A 16,539-nucleotide genomic window follows, 5' to 3' on the forward strand; every position below is an offset into this window, starting at 1 on the left:
TTTATGAGCAACGTTGACCAACATCAGCCCTCAAGGTGGCCATATTCAGATCCCTTCCTTTGCTATTAATCTATGGGACTTAGTCAATTCTCAATACAGATAAAAATGAGTCAGACTCCTTTTAAAGAAAAGTATATAACTAAACCAGAAGAAAGAGAGGTTAATGATATGGATAAGCTCCACTAGAATAGCTTTGACTGAGAATGGAGTAATTCAAGCACGAGGGTTTGAGACCTGACAGGTAGGTAATTGTCTGTTGCTTCTACCTCAAGAATGTTTGTTTCGTGCCATAGAAGTTTGATTGGGAAGCGTAAAAGAAACAAGCTTCTAGAATTGAATATTCCAAATTAAAAGCCACAATTTCCTTAAAGGAAAAAAAAAAGGTTTTAGAGATCTTTTCAAATTTCTTTTTTCATTAAGGCTTCTTATTATGATAAGAATCAATGGGTCATCCTTTGATTTCAAGGTTGATGAACCGCAGAATACCTTGTTAGCAGTCTATCATCTCTTAAAGGTTATGCATTCTGTACTAATAAGTAATAATGGTTGCATTCAAGTCTCTAATCACCTCACCCCGACCGTCTCCGTTGTTAACCCTTATACGTCAAAGTTTAACTTATTATAAATCAGAGCAATTCAATAAATCTATTTTTCAACTAATTTAGAGTTCGTTTGACAGTGTTTTTAAAAAGCATTTTTATTAAACATGAAACTATTTCACACAAAACTTTTCTATTAAACTCTTTCGGAAGTCATAAGCTCTTTTAACCAATTTAGCCGATGCATAAAAGTCATCATTAAGCTTAAATGTTTAGGTGCCGTAGACTGCTTGTCAAAGTTTCCATAACAGGGTGGCACTGCACCATAAGGATGAAATTTGGGCCTGGCCTTAAGTCAGTCTGAAGGCCTTTCGCTTAGACTGAAATTTGGGGCCAAGACCAAGAGACAAGAGTTTCCCAGATATCATGTCATTATCTATCAATCAACATTCTTAAATTACATATAAATGATAATTAGGTTACAAGAGCCAAAATTTTTAGTCATCAAACTATAGGCAAACTCTGTAGCATTGGTTTCTATCAGGGCTTTGCCTACTCACTGTTTGCAAAACTATCACTTAATCAAGCAAGTTTAGAATAGCTAAATATATATTTTGCTAAGTACCTGGATAAATGAACTCATCCCAATCTAGTCTTCCCTTCTTTTGGAAGTTGAAGTCTTGGGATTTGTTTTGTATCTCTATAATTTTCTATAGTTCATCTTTGCTTACTTGGTCTTGGACTCCTATATTTTTGTTGATGAATGCTGCCAAGTCCTTTGAGCTAGATTTTGTAGAAAGCTTGATCTGCCCAGCAAAATTGGTGTCATGGGATGGAAGGTTAAAATGTATAAGCAAATAAAAACAACCCAAAATGAATATATTATGAAATAGTTACCGGATTTGATTTGTCATCCGCCTTGTAAAATAAGAGTGTTGGGTAATCATCTACCTGCAAAACAAACAAAATGGAGAGCCCTTTCAGCTTCCTCGATTATGCCCACATCTGTTACTGTCAAATTTGGCAAAAAGTGTCTCTGATCAATATTTTCCAGAAACTCTTTTCTTATTCCTTGTTTATTGGGATAGTGATTTGTGCTATGTGAAAGTTAAAGGACAGTGCCATAAATTTCTTCGAAAAAGGCTCACCATGGATTCAAGGTTCAGAACACAACAACAAAACTGAGTAATCTATATGAAATTGATTGGGTTGATCAATTGGAGCAAAATGAAATCAAGAAGATGAGAAAATTTATTATGGTCTGGCAAAACTTGTTTTGACATATGATAAGTTCGATCAGTTTTTGGAAACAATCCAATGTCATATTGAATACTGAGAAAAGGGGAAGTATAAGTTAAGACATTACAATCTAATGAAAAAAAACCTGGACTAGCCCAGAAGACAATATCAGGCAAAGCAATTCTATAATGGTCAAGCCCAGATATCATGGAACACTGAACGCTGGAACAGTAAAACAGGATTTATGCAGTGAGGAAAAAGAGACCCCCCTCAAAAAAAAAAAAAAAAAGAAACAAAAAAGATGTGTCTTGGATGATAAATCTGCTGATAACTAGAAAAGCAGCATGGTGGCTTGAGTCATTGCCTCGCACATTTGATCTGACCCCAGAAATAGACAGTAACCAGATGATAAACTCATAATCAAACTATAGACATTCTAACAGAAGATATGTCCAACTTCCAGGGCTGAATATTATTCAAAAAGAAATATCAGTTAGAATTGCACATTAAAAGGATATCAGATCTTTATTGGGCATTTGATAAAATTTACACCTCTCCATCCATTCTGTTTTGTACAGCATTTGTAATAAGCCTAGTTTGTTGTTCATAGCATCTGACTACTTGTGCCAGTAGGGTCATCCTTGAATTCCCATAAATATTAATCCAACCTTCCAATTTCATTTTTAATGGAAAATGTAATTTTATGTTCATGGCAGATTCCTGAAGAATGGATTTGAGCCTTCAAAAGTATGAAAACAAAAATGGGATGTTTTCATTCCCATTCTGTACATTTACCCCGGTTTATTTAATTGCTTTAAAAGGTAATCTTTTTACTCAAAATAACTGATTATTTGGCTACTAGTACATAGGGTTGAAACTCAATCATTATCAGAAAATTGTTAATAATAATTACCTTCAGTTTTGGATGTTCATTTGCAGAAGCATCTATCCTCGCAAAAATTAGATTATCTAACCCTTTGAAGTGCTTGGCCAACTTCTTCATCTGCTTGCTCGTGGTCTCACAATCAATGCACCAAGGACTGTATACCTGGTTTTAGGACAATCAAAGTACGTCTTTTACAAAAAAAATAACCTGAAATAATAATATTCCGACAAAATTCCAAAAACTTTAGGACCACATGTGGAAGAAAATTCAGAAATAAAATCATTTTACAATTCAAGAATTTGTTTCTATGTAGATAACAGATACTATATGAAAACATATCCAAGGATTGTGGCTTCTCCTGTGCTTTCTGGGATACCATTTTCATTGCAAGAGGCTCTGCATCAGCTATTTTATTTTATTTGATAGGCTCTGCATCAGCTATTTTATTTTATCTGATAGGTTCTGCTTCAGCTATGAACACTTCAATCATCTCATACTAGGCAAAAAATAATATACAACAAACAAATATTGCAATATAATTGAGCATGACACATCCTGCTATACACTTCTTTTTATGATGATTTACGTTCAATATCCAACCTTAACTCCCTGACATAATGATGCACATGTCTTCAAACAGCATAAAAGCACTGTTTAGCATGATTTGTTTTTCTAACAAAATGAAGCATAACAAAAACAAATAAAGCTCAAATGTGAGCAAAGAGAATTGCATATCAAAGAAAAAGAAATGCAATTAAAGAGAACGGAGAGAAGGTGTATATATGCAAACCTCAAGAAGGACATTCTTGTCACCGCTCAAAACCAAGTTATCAAATGTCTTTCCCACAACAATCTGGACACTTTCCTCTTTCTGCAATTCCAAAATCCCAAAGATTTGTGAAGAAAAAATTTCTGAGTTTTGCTAGTTATAATCTGAAAATAGATAGATAAAAAGGCACCGACATTCTGATAATGGAAATTGAACAAGTCCACCTACATAAGATTTGAAATGAGTACATAATGCTTTTTTGTAACATTAGACTATTTGAAGACTTTATTAGCTTTCTGAACATTTGTTTAAGATATGGGAATAATAGAGATTCAAGATATGACCCCATTTGTTTGTTGCTAGTGACTATGGTGATGTCCCCGGTGTATTCCAAATTCAAGAGTTACTATGCTATGTAAATAAAATGGGCTTTTTCATGTTTCATGGAGGTTCTTCTCTAAATAAATGAAGCAACTTCAGAAGCATAAACTGACTTCTTCAAAATAAATAAAAAATAAATAAAATGAAAATTTTGAATTTCAACTCTTACCCTTTATTTCCTACAAATGGTGCATTCAAAGTAAAAGAAAATAATCTGAATCATATTGTTGTTTCAAATGCATAGCTCAAAACTTGGCCAAACTACAAATTTAAAAGCAATGGATAAACTTGTCCAAGAGATAAATCTAAATATTTATCTAACAAGGAACTAGGTTTCTATATCAGCCAAAAACAAACAAACAAGGGGAAAAAAACACCACCACCAACAACAAAAACAAAATAAAACATAAAGAAAACTAAGAAGGAATCATAGAGTTGATTCAGAGTGACATCATTCTGAAAAATCAATAAATGAGACACTCACGTTATCTGGTATTGCCTGTGATCTGAAGTGTGGTGATAGAGTACCCTGCAGAAGCCCTGAGCAGAACTCCTAGAAATGCCAATTCAAAAGGACTGTCTTAGTTTCAGAAATAACCATTTCATTCAAGGCAAAATCAAAGGAAGAAAGAATGTTACTTCAATTTTGCTTGGTGTTGGATCTGACTCTAACAAATACTTTGAGCTGATTTTGTTATCAAAAGCAGTCACCTATCAGGCACACAGAGGAAACATCCATGCAGCAATTTACTTCTAAAGTTTAAGTAAATGATGTAACAGCATAATTCATAAATCAGCAGCTAAAAGAAAGATCACTTATTGAGAAACTAACTATAGTGTCTTCTGAGTCTTCAAGCCCAAACAAAGTCAAGAAGGGCTTTGCAAGGTTGTCCTCAGTAATGTCAACGTATACAATCATTATCTGCATCCATAAGATGACATCAGAAGAAATACAACAGTAAAAGGGAGGGCAGTTACCCCAATAGCTTAAAAAATAGGGAGTTAACCTTGGAAACGAACTTTCTTGCAACATCCTGTAGAAGCTTAAGAAGATTCTTAAAGGCATCAGCCTTTGCAAAGACAAAAACCTGTATGAAATTGAAGATAGATCATTAAAGCCTCATAAGCATGTTTCAAATTTTTGCGATTAATATTATGCTTAACTGAACATATGATTTTCAATAGACCATAACCAGAGAGTAAAATTTATGTTTCCAAAGGCATTGTTTATCTCTCTTTGACACTATTATGAGCTGGATTTAATAAATGAAATGATGGTGCTTGCCATTTAGCTCTTATAGAAAAAAAATCCCTTTAACTTGATAGGTAATTGATGATCAGATGACAGTCCAAAAGCAGTTCTCTGCTTCATTTATCCTGCCTTAATTTTGTTGCTGACATGTTTTTTTTTTTTTTTTTTTTTGATAACCATGGATGTCCGGTCCAGCTTACGCGCACCTTGATTAATCCCACGGGGCCCTGAAGTTAACGACCGGGTAAACTCCAATGGCCTTGAGGGGACTCGAACTGGTGACCATTGGGGAGCAAACCCAAGACCGGACCAACTGAGCTACCCCTCAGGGTTTGTTGCTGACATCTTTTCAATCTACTCAGTTTTGTGTAAGACTGATTAAATTGTCAGTTTTGAATCACTCCTTAAATTTAATTTCACTATTTTTTCATATCTACTCCTAATTTTACAAAAATTATATTTCATACAATCTTTTTTATTCTGCATATCTCATAAGTAAAGCACTTCTCAATAATTGTGAAGTTGATCCTTAATCCAGTTTGTTCAAACTAAAGCTATAACGCTAGCAAATAACATTCAAATTGGGATTTCTTCCTGGAAATGCCAACTAAGGATACGCACAAACAACATAGAAGGATAAGTGCTCAATGCGGGCCCTTGATGTAGGTGCCTAAGTTTCATTGATCACTAACCCTCTCCCCCAATTTGTTCAAATGTTATTTGTTGTTCCATAAAGTAAGCTTCAGGTTGCCCATGTTAAGCTACCGTGAAGTCTTCAATCTTTTTTGCCCAGTTTATTTATTTTTCTGTTATTTGATCACAAAGTCTAAATACCTTTGAGGAAATTTTCAGTATTTTAAGAATCTCATGCAAAGGAAATCAAGGAAGAAAAATGGAAGTGGAAGTCATAAACACCTGGAATTTGACAGGACTCGAATATACTTTGATAGAATTAAGTTCAGTCAATATGGTAACCAATGGAAACTTGTTGTAGTCCAAAAAGTCCAGTATTTGGTCCATTTCAAAGGTGCCTTCTGCAAAACCAGACAAATTCAGCATTCTTTATCTCGATAAATTCAAACAGAATTTCAAGGATTGTCCAAGCCCAGAATTTCAAGGATTGTCCAAGCCCCCAAAAGCAATACAAATTCTAAGTGCAATTAAAAATAAGCCTGCTCAAGATGTTATACTCTGTTTAACTAAATAAAATTGGAAGTAAGAAATTATTCCAAAGAAGACCATGAAACCAAGAAAATAAAGTTCCATCTCTTGGAACCATTGAAAGTAACTGAGATAAAGTACAATAGATAGCTCGTTTGGAAAAAGTAGTCTGCCACTAGCAAATTACCAACTTACCATATGTTGTGTATCTTTCCATCTCACTTTTAACAAGGCCAAGGAAAAGACTATTAGGTTTAATGTTAGGGAAGAGAACTTTGGCAACCTCGATGTCATTCACTTCAACAAACTGGATTTCATTGTGAGAAGTTGCTGCTTTTACAAACTCCTCATACTCGCATCCCTGAAAATAAACTCCATTTAGTTTAAATAAATATCTAGAACATAATCAAACCTAAAGCAAAAACAGATTGTCAATTTTTATTTTTTATTAAAAATAATAATGCTCTAAAACCCTAACATGAAAACTAATACAATAAAAAGTATTAGCCAAAAATGAAAAAGCAGAGCAAAGATGAAAGTGACCCAATGTCAAGTGCTTGGAAAATCTATGTACAAAGGTATGGCCCAAAATTTAATTCCTACTATTCTAACTATCAGTTTGCGGATGTGCTATTTCAAGTGCAGATACAGGCTGGATCATCTCTATTGTGATTATTGAGAACAAAAAAGGGGAAAAAAGAAGCAAGAAACCTGTGCAAAGTGACATTTTTGGTATTGAGCAAAAAATAGAAGATCTAGCCAACAAATCTAGATTGAGAAAAGTGATGAGCAAAATATGATTCCTCATAGCAGCCATAGAAGCTCAGATGAAGAAAATTTAATTAAAATATAATATTAACAGGCTATACAAAAGGTTTCAACATCACAAAGGACTATTATTATACAATCAACAAACATACAGAGAGTGACTCAAGTGCTGCTTCTCAATACCCAGTGACATTTCTTGTTCAGGAATTAAGGCATATAGAACTCATGAAAGATTTAGGGTTTGGATTTCAGAATCAATTTTTCAGTATATCTTAGATAACATTCAAAGGAAATTCACAAATGACATTCAAATTCACATACCACAAATTTCTTGAATAAACCAATAGCAAACGTATGGTGCTTCTTAAGAAACTCTTCTGCCTCAGTTACCGAGTTTATCCTGATAACAGGTACACCAGTCTTCTTCCTTACCCATATCACTATTTCTTCCCTGATTAAAAATCAACCCCACGAAAACAAATCAGTATGAAATTCAAGTCATAGAGACACAGCACAATTAAAATAAAAATTATAGCTTGACAAACATGAGAAGAAGTCGTGTGAGATGCTTCATTTAAGTCCAATTAAGAATGGCAGCAACCATGAGAAAAAGCTGACTTAAATCAATTTGAAAGTGCTACAAGGATAAGGGGAAGGCCTAAAGAATAAAGGTCTAACAGTGAGAAAAATAAATCATGACGCACATTACTAAAAGGCATGGCTAAGTTGAAACAGGGTGCCAAAAGAAGGGTCATCTGATGGGCACCATTTACTTGGGATATAAAGCTTCCCGGACTTGATTGGGAGGTGGTGTGTACCCAAAAGGAGAGTGGGGGTCTAGGTATTCGGAAAATTGATCTCTTGAATAAGGCCCTGTTGGGGAAATGGATTTGGCGGTTCGCCTTTGAGGAAGATTTTTTCTGGAGGAGGGTGGTTGGGGTGAAGTATGGCCAGTTGGGTTTTGGTTGGAGAACAAAGGAGGCCCGCGGAACGTTTGGGGTGGGGGTTTGGAGGGATATTTTGAAGGAGTCGTCTTGGTGTTGGGATAACATAGAGTTCAAAGTGGGAAAGGGGACTAAGGTGAGTTTCTGGACTGACCATTGGAGCGGAAATGAGGTGCTGTCCCAAGCTTTTCCCCAGTTGTTTGCGTTGGCGGTCCAAAGGAACGCCTCGGTAAATGAGATGTGGGATTCTAGCCTCGGTCAAGGAGGTTGGAATATAAGACTTTCTAGAAACTCTAATGATTGGGAGCTGGACGCATTAGGAGAGTTGCTGCATTTGTTGAGGGATTTGAGGATTTCTCTTGAAGAGGACGAAGTGATTTGGAAAGGAGAGGGTCAAGGCCGCTTTCGGATTAGAGATGCTTACAAGCTGCTGTCAGGGTCTAATGTCATTACCTTCCCGAAAAAGAGCATTTGGGTGGACAAGGTCCCAACCAAAGTTGCTTTTTTTGCTTGGGAGGCTTCTTGGGAGAAGGTCCTAACTTTGGACAAGCTTCAAAGACGGGGCTGGCAGTTTCCAAACCGGTGTTTTTTGTGTGGTTGTGAAGAGGAAAATGTAAATCATATTCTTTTACACTGTACAGTTGTAAGGGCTCTCTGGGAGATTGTCTTGGCCTTGTTTGGGGCTAATTGGGTGTTCCCAGAGAAAGTCAAAGAGATGTTAGTCAGTTGGAGGGGCCCTTTTGTGGGGAGAAAGAGGAAAAGGGTTTGGACTTCCATTCCGTTGTGTATTTTTTGGACGGTCTGGAAGGAGAGAAATAGATTAGATTTCAGGGGGGACTCTCTAGCTATTCAGAAGCTAAAGAATTCTTTTGTTTGTAACTTGTGGAGTTGGGCTAGGGTGTATATGGGAGAGGAGTCCTCTTTGCTTTTAGGTTTTTTGGAATGGCTTGCCGTTCCCTAAGGGGTGGTGAGTGTTGGCTTTTGTTTTGGCTACTATGTATACTTCCTGTATGCTTTGTGGCTTTTTGCCTCGTTTAATATATTTGCACTTATCAAAAAAAAAAAAAAAAAGCTTCCCGGACTTGATACACTTCTACATAGAAAGAAGCCAGTCAGAAGGAAAATGCCGCCAAGAAAATGACTGAGAAATGCCATGATGGTTATCATGGCTTATTAGTTTTCTTAAAACTCATGAATTTACAGTCAACATCACAAGTTGAGTCCAAAATTAAAATTTGAACCAGATTTGAACAATCTGGGTTTACCTATTTTCTACTTATTCTGCCAATTTTTTTTTCAAAACCCATCCAAATTAATGCAAAAAATTAATATGATCCTTTCCCCAGCCCGAATTCCAATCCAAATGTACCTGGATTTGGCTGGGTTTTCTGAATTTACATAGATTCTAAGCTGAATTGTGTCCTAGTTTGTTTCATAAAGTTCAATCCAAACCCAAATTTCAACTATATTTTCTTTTTAATTCTCCCGAACAATTCTAAATCTATGTTAATCATTTTTACATAAAATCATCATCATGCACAACCGAACTCAATGACCAAAAAAGGAAAAAAGAAAAAAATCACAGACAGACCAAAATTCTTGGGACAATTCAATACCAATTCTAACAAAGAAAGCATATACTCACGAAGAAAAGCCACCAGTGTAAGGTTGAGAAGTCCCATTGGTGAACAGAAGCAGAGTTGGAAAGCCACTGATCCCAAGAGACGACGCCGTTTTAGGATGCCGCTCGGCATCGAGTTTGGACATCAACAGAGGACTCCCCAATTCCTTGAGCGATGTTGCCGCCTCTGCAAATTGAGGCATGAGCTCCGCACTTCTGGGGCACCAAGGCGCATAACCCAGAACTAAAACATACTCATTCCCATCAATGATCCTCTTGGTGTTATCACTGTTGAGTTCAAGTACTATCCTTTGGGCTTTGACTATAACCTCAGCCTCAGTCGACTTCACATGGCTCCCTTGGTTTTGCTGCGATTCCTCCTCTTCATCCAATGCTATAAGCTCTTCAATGCCCTCAAACTCATCCTCACCATCACCGTTACCATCACTGGTCTCATAGGCAGTAATAGAGACGAAAAAACTCAGCAACAGCAAAAGGGTGACAGTCAAATAGACGAATCTTGAGGTGGGTTTTGCAGCAAACATGCTGGTTTGAACAGGGCGATGATGGTGTTTGGCTATTGAATGAGATCTGCGATGAGGCGAAATCACAAAGGTGGGGACTTTTGGCTTGTTAGCATGGGAGGGGCTTCAGTGAAAAGTCTTGGATCTTGATGGCATATTATGTAAAAACCGTGTCTTTTTGGGGAAGAAGTGTAAATTAGAATTGTTTTTATTGAAAATATTATTAGGAAAAATAGCTTATTGTTATTAATTTCCCTTTTAATTAAATTAAGTGTGACATTAATTTCAATATAAAAGATACTCTCAGTTTCCTTTTCTATATACCATAAATATTTTTTATTTTTTTATTAAAATAAATAAATTATATAAATTAATAAATTTACTCTTAAATTTGAAATTATGTGGGGTAACAAGGTGTCTTGATGAGACAAATTTGGACACCTTAAAATGGAAAAATGAGGTGTAACAAAAGTTATCTCTTTATTCCAGTTTAAATGATAGCTAATAATTCTTTTTTTTTTTTTTAATATAAGATACTCCACATTATTTAGCATTTAAGTAGATAAGCCTGTCCTCAACTCAAAGTTGTCTTAATTATGGTAAATATTGGTCAATCAAGGTCAACATCCTTGCTTGCATGCTTCACATTGCTTTTGTGTGAAATAAAATTTTCATTCCCGTTAAACAAAATGGCATTTTGGTTTATAAGTCAAGCTTGGTGATAAGTTTATCATAAAATGGTATTTAGAATATGATATCCAATCCCAATATGAAACTTTATCTATTTGATTTAGTGTTTATCTAACCTCATAATCTTATCATAGCGACGAAGTGATTATGATATCACACCTTGGTTATTAGGGATGACAAAGGCACATGTCATCCATTCAAAGTCATCTTATTTGTTTATATCTATTTCCGTCTGAATGGAGTGGACGGAGTATAGAAATTCTATACTTGCCTAGTTTTGCCCCTTTAAAATTTTTTTAATATTTTTTAAAATTTTAATTTTTAAAATTATAAATTTTATTAAAAATAAATATAATTTATAAATAAAAATATTATAAAATATTTATAATTTTTTTATAAAAAATAATATTTTATTCATGTTTAAAAAGTTAAAAAATGAAAAAAAAACTAAAATCATGTTTTATTTAAAATTATATATAATTGAGCGGGTGAGACAAAGTCATATCCGAATCAATTCTAATCTTGCTCCAAGTTTTTAAGAAGTGAATCAATTCTAATCTTGCTCCAAGTTTTTAAGAACTTCTTAAACTCATCTCGACCGTTGATCCTTATCTCAAACTCTTTTCTTTAACCAAAAAAAAAAATTCATCTCATCATCATCTCTATAGTTACCCTTAAAAACCTACTTAAGCATTTGTTAGGCGCGATATGCCAAAGACTCACTACTAGGTAGAGCTTTCTCATAGAAATACAAAAACATATCACCCACTTCCTACAATCAGGCCTGAACTTTTGGGTAAGCTCTGCAGGATCAACAACAATCGTTGCACCTAGCAGGGTAGAATTCCCCGGTAAGGTCATTCAGGAAGTCCCTCCGAGGAGAATAAGTTCCTACCACTAAATACGTAGATGCATTATAAAACAATAAGCCTCTTATTGGAGTCAGAGTGGACAAGAGAGGAAGGGCGCACGGGGCTACACCTCCTATTATCAAATCCCTTAGATGATCAGACTGACTGCAATCTATGTGTTCAAAACAGGGGAAAATATACTTCTCATCTATTGCATAGAAAACACTAACAGCATATCAAGTTCATAAATACATCACAACTATGAAGAACACATATATATATTTTTATTTGCAAAAGCCCCACAGGAGAATCATATATATAAACTCTTCATAGCTATATCTATACGGCTATACCGCCGCAATTCAATCACGCAGGTTTCACGCAAATGGAAAGTTGTTCTGCTCAAAGCCGGATTCTTAACTCATGGAATGGATATCATCAGTCGTATGCACATGTATTCCTCTTGAACTTGATGGGTTTTGTCCTGATAGAGTCGATGACTAGGGGGCAAGACACTTTTCTTTTGTGCTTAGTCCTCACCAACTTCCCCACCACATCTCCCCTTGACTTGATCTCAAACTCTAATGTGAATGGATACTCAACCACATTGTTGTTGTTGGAGACTGCTAAACTGGATCCAGCCCCGTATAGGGGGACCTTGGTTCCTTCCAGGATCACCGACACCGTCCTTCGACTCTTTCTGGGCTGATAGTATTTCTTTAACTGCAGTCACAAATGTACCAAACAGCTATGATTCATTGTCACCCAAAAGTTGTGGCTAAATTTGATCGATTTGATCCGGTTTTATATGTCTCTGAACGAGGGGTTCATGGACAGAATTCTCACCTGGCCAGTTGCGACAACAATCTCTGAGTAGACAAGATTGATGGGGGTGGAGCTGACATGAATGCCAAACAATGTAGCAGGGTTGTACACACTGATCCTCAATGAGCCATTCAGTGTCAGCATCTTTGTTGGGACCCCAGTGGAGTCTGAGCCCTCCCCAGCATAGATATTGTTCACTGTCAAGCTCTGCAAGGATCACATACTTCATTTAACATAATACACACAAGAAAAGAACATCAAATGTAGAATCCTGAACCAATTTGTCCTAGAATGCTTGTCATAAGATTCCAAGATTTTGTTATTCCCCCATACATAAAAGATAAAAGTACAACAACAGTACATGCCCTGACACCTATTCTCAACCATGGTATTGTCCATTTTAGACCTCAAGGATCCTTTAAAACATGCCAAGTAAGATTAAGAGAAGCTCCTACATATGTAGCTCTAGGAACTTTTCCCCTGTTCAATACTAGATATCACAGCTGATGTTCGTTTACCTTTTTCCATACTTCAATGAAGGAAGACAATTGAAACAAATGCATAATCAGGCAATGAAGGAACACATTTTCATCTTAATGGGAAGAGGCAAACTATATTGTCAATAAGCCCAATGAAAAAATTTAGCATACCTTCACAGTAACCTCAGCTTTGTAAGGCCTGCTTGCTCCCCATATAATCAGGCAAAAGACAGTGAAGAGAAGAACAAAGCTAGTGAGAGCAATCAAGGCCTGGAACCGCCGAGAGAACCCCTTGTGCTCAAGTTCATCATAATTCCCCTCTTCCACAATCACATTACACTCAGGCCACCCCTTATCATTCCTTTTCCGGCTCCCCTTCCTCCCTGAAGAAGACCTGAAAATCCCTGAAAACCTACTGGCAGAAGAGTTCCTAGAGTGGCGCCCAAAAGAAGGGTGTGAAGGAGACTCCATAGGACTATTATAGATTGGAGTGGCGTGCATTGATGAAGACTTGTCCCCATCGTGGGAGTCCCTTGAAGGACTTTGTACATAGTACACTGGCCTCTTGGGGGACCTAGAAGGAGAAGATGGGGCTAAACTAGTGATATCGGACTCTGATTTTGTATGCAACATGATTTCGACAATTCAATGGAGAATTCTCGCAACTATCGAAGACCCTTCCCTATTTCTAGCAGAAATTCACTATTATAACAAATTTTCTGCAACACCCAGAAGAATTTTCAGAGGGATGTGAAAAGTTTGGAGAGAAAACAAGATTTTGAAGAGCTCAAAACACTAGAATTACCCACAGAGAAACAGAACCCAACAACCAGACAGCCTAATTTATGTATCTTCTTTGCAAATTATCACAGTAAAGGGAGAGAATTATAGCATCAAACAACTGGAATTATTGAAAAAAATGCAAGAGTTTACCACCACCTCTGACATTTTCCCGAGAAAACAGTGATGGTAAAGAGAAAATCAGACCGAATTTCAAAGCAGAAAGAGAAGAGCTAAGCTGGGATTGACGCAGAGAGTCATCAGAAGCCACAATTCACCTCATTTTCTCTCTCTAGAACTCGGAGTATCTCTCCCACCTGTGCATGAGAGCAGGATCAGAAGCCCTGCTACAGCTGGGCTTTGTAGGCAAAGCAGCACCAACCAACAACAGTCACACATAGGCTCGGATTCCGGACCTCACTCCGGACCTGGTGTCGAGCCTGCGCCAACAGTAGGTCTGGAAATAAGTGTCGGCAGCCGAGTATGGTACTGTAATCCTCTTTGTCTTAATAGTTAAAATGTCATTGTCATGCCCCTTATAAAATCATTCTAATTTCACTATTCCATAAACTTTATTTAATATTTTAAATTTTATTAAAAAAAATATTCTAATCTCTGATTATTTTATCAGCGTGATTTTTATTAGTTTATATCAATTTTTAAAAAATAACATTAATTTATTAAATTAATTTTTATTTATGAGTGGTTTAGAAATTTGACACAATTGAACTCATAATCGTCGACCTAATAATTTTTTTTAATTTTTTTCCAAAGTTGACAAGTGACCTAATCAGATTCTAAATTCAAAAGAATTGCTTGTGTTCTAGTGCTTCTACCACCATTTCTTGTCCCGTAGGATTATAAAATCGTTTCTTTCCCTGATTGAGAAAAGAAAAATGTTATCATTCTCGGGAAAGTTTCAGATTTATTAATACAAAGGAAAGGGCAAGAGCTATGAATTATGCTCAATTCGGGAAAGTTTAGTGCTGCCCCATGGGAAAGAGAATTTTTTACTTATCACAAGTGTCATGCTTTAACCAACAAGATAAAGGGTTCGACTTTAAATTTGATTTCGATTCGATTCCTATAAAATTTGTAATTTCGATTTTTAAAAATATACGATAAAATCTAAATTATTTGATGAGAGTAGCAAAATGCAAGTTCAGTGTAAAATTAAGTTTAGGTTGTTTAATTAAATATAATAAAATCAAAATATAAAATTATAAAATCAAGATATAAAGTGACGATGTCACTGATGTTTAAGTAATACGAGAGACATGCATGTTGGTCATTCGAGCAACTAACCTAATAATGATAACGGAAATAATTAAGGATGATACAAAATTATAAAAATGATAAAAGAGAAATCATTAAGAAGATGCACGAAATAAGCCTATAATCACAAGAATTCATTTTCATTAATATTTTCATAAATAAAAAATAATCAAAGATTAATAATGTTTTATTCTCTTAATTTATAATATAATATTTATTTTCCTTAATCTTAGGATATTTATTACTCCTTTCTTTAAATAATTTGTATTGCATTTTTGAATAAATTTTTGGAAAGAAATAATAAATCAAAATGTTTTCATTGTGAAATTATTAAATTCTTCGTTTATATACGTGGTGATATGTTGTGATTTATCTCAAAACATTAAATTGAATTATAAAACATTTTAATAATTCCAAACAATTAGCTCTTAAATGTGTCAAACCCAACACCCCACCCCCACTCTCCATTTGACCATTGTGCATATGATACTAGAAAAATGGTCTTCTTTTCATCTGGGCATTGATGGGCTTCTATGTGGTCCTAGGCTACATGATCCTGTTGCAAGTGAATATTTTGTGCTTATTGGTATTATTACGAAATAAGGATAATAAAATAGGCAATAAAATACAAAACATAATAAAAACACAAATTCACGTAGAAATCCGTATAAAGAAAAAAAAACCCACAGGTAAAAAAAAAAAAATTCATTATATAAAAATTTGGCACGAGAAGGAAAAGATGTTATCGGCTACCATAAAAGCTCTAAATCTTACATATCATTGCATATATATAATAAAATAAATTAACAAAATAGGTTCATATCATTACAGACTTCAAAAACATTTCATAAATTTAATTTTACCACTTATGTCACAACGCCAATTTTTTGGATCAGACAAAATAGAATTCAAATTATCAAACTCTAATAATTATTATTCAAAATTATGATAAAGTATAAATCATTCATTACCTTAATAATAAAATTATCATCGAGTTTTACACCCATTATTAAATTATTTTTACAAACAACTCACAATAAAAATTTTAAAATCAAAATAAAAAATTGAGTTAATTCTAGTTATATATATATATATATATACACATTTCAAATTTATTCAGATTATTTTTATTATTGGTAAAAAAAATTTCAAAAAATTAATCCACATTATCATGTGTAAAAAACATAAACATAAAAAAAAGAAGAAAAAAAGAAGTTAATTTGAAGCAGATGATGTGGAGGATGGAACGAGTAGCAGTAGGACACGAAGGGCAAAAAAAGCATGGGCAAAGCGTTTAATTCTGTGGTCAAATCGAATAAAGATTGGACACCAAATAATAATGAGTAGACCGGGCCAGAGCACCAATAATTAGGGGCCCAGATGCTGTCCGACTTAAACTATTCGTGGGCCTGGGCCTCCTTTATTTTATTTACTTCCAAGTCCATGGACATTGCACTTTACCCACGTGTCAGGCCTTCTCCCGAGTCCATGGACTATGCAGGCTTAATGTTCAAAACCAATCAAATTAGCTTAATTGATTTATTTTTAAATTGCA

The 16,539-nt window shown here is 35.2% G+C and overlaps 2 protein-coding genes across 2 annotated transcripts; both read right to left on the reverse strand.

The window, feature by feature from the left end:
• Nucleotides 1-952: 952 nt before the first annotated feature.
• LOC100265209 (protein disulfide isomerase-like 1-6) lies at nucleotides 953-10,246 on the reverse strand. The gene is made up of 12 exons (XM_002279185.5): nucleotides 9,585-10,246; nucleotides 7,317-7,446; nucleotides 6,423-6,588; nucleotides 5,982-6,100; nucleotides 4,822-4,902; nucleotides 4,647-4,736; nucleotides 4,454-4,525; nucleotides 4,299-4,367; nucleotides 3,455-3,535; nucleotides 2,692-2,826; nucleotides 1,437-1,490; nucleotides 953-1,345 (listed from the first exon to the last, which is right to left on the reverse strand). Exons 1-12 carry the CDS (start codon nucleotides 10,103-10,105, stop codon nucleotides 1,250-1,252), a joined length of 1,614 nt encoding a protein of 537 aa, XP_002279221.1. The 5' UTR covers nucleotides 10,106-10,246; the 3' UTR covers nucleotides 953-1,249.
• Nucleotides 10,247-11,802: 1,556 nt separating this feature from the next.
• Nucleotides 11,803-14,224, reverse strand: LOC100261724 (uncharacterized). The gene is made up of 3 exons (XM_002284420.4): nucleotides 13,101-14,224; nucleotides 12,472-12,657; nucleotides 11,803-12,348 (listed from the first exon to the last, which is right to left on the reverse strand). The coding sequence occupies exons 1-3, from the start codon at nucleotides 13,560-13,562 to the stop codon at nucleotides 12,064-12,066; spliced, it is 933 nt and encodes a 310-aa protein (XP_002284456.1). The 5' UTR covers nucleotides 13,563-14,224; the 3' UTR covers nucleotides 11,803-12,063.
• Nucleotides 14,225-16,539: the final 2,315 nt, after the last annotated feature.

The sequence above is a fragment of the Vitis vinifera genome, chromosome 9, assembly GCF_030704535.1.
Source record: "Vitis vinifera cultivar Pinot Noir 40024 chromosome 9, ASM3070453v1".
Lineage (NCBI taxonomy): Eukaryota > Viridiplantae > Streptophyta > Magnoliopsida > Vitales > Vitaceae > Vitis > Vitis vinifera.

Bases quoted from the DNA above. Each gene is read 5' to 3' on its own strand.
- LOC100265209 (XM_002279185.5), bottom strand. From the start codon at position 10,105: ATGTTTGCTGCAAAACCCACCTCAAGATTCGTCTATTTGACTGTCACC. The intron at 6,589-7,316 runs GTATGTGAATTT...GTTTATTTTCAG, and splicing joins GTTTATTCAAGAAATTTGTG to GGATGCGAGTATGAGGAGTT. The intron at 1,491-2,691 runs GTAATTATTATT...TTTGTTTTGCAG, and splicing joins ATGAACATCCAAAACTGAAG to GTAGATGATTACCCAACACT.
- LOC100261724 (XM_002284420.4), bottom strand. From the start codon at position 13,562: ATGTTGCATACAAAATCAGAGTCCGATATCACTAGTTTAGCCCCATCT. The intron at 12,658-13,100 runs GTATGCTAAATT...TGATCCTTGCAG, and splicing joins AAGCTGAGGTTACTGTGAAG to AGCTTGACAGTGAACAATAT. The intron at 12,349-12,471 runs GTGAGAATTCTG...TTGTGACTGCAG, and splicing joins TTGTTGTCGCAACTGGCCAG to TTAAAGAAATACTATCAGCC.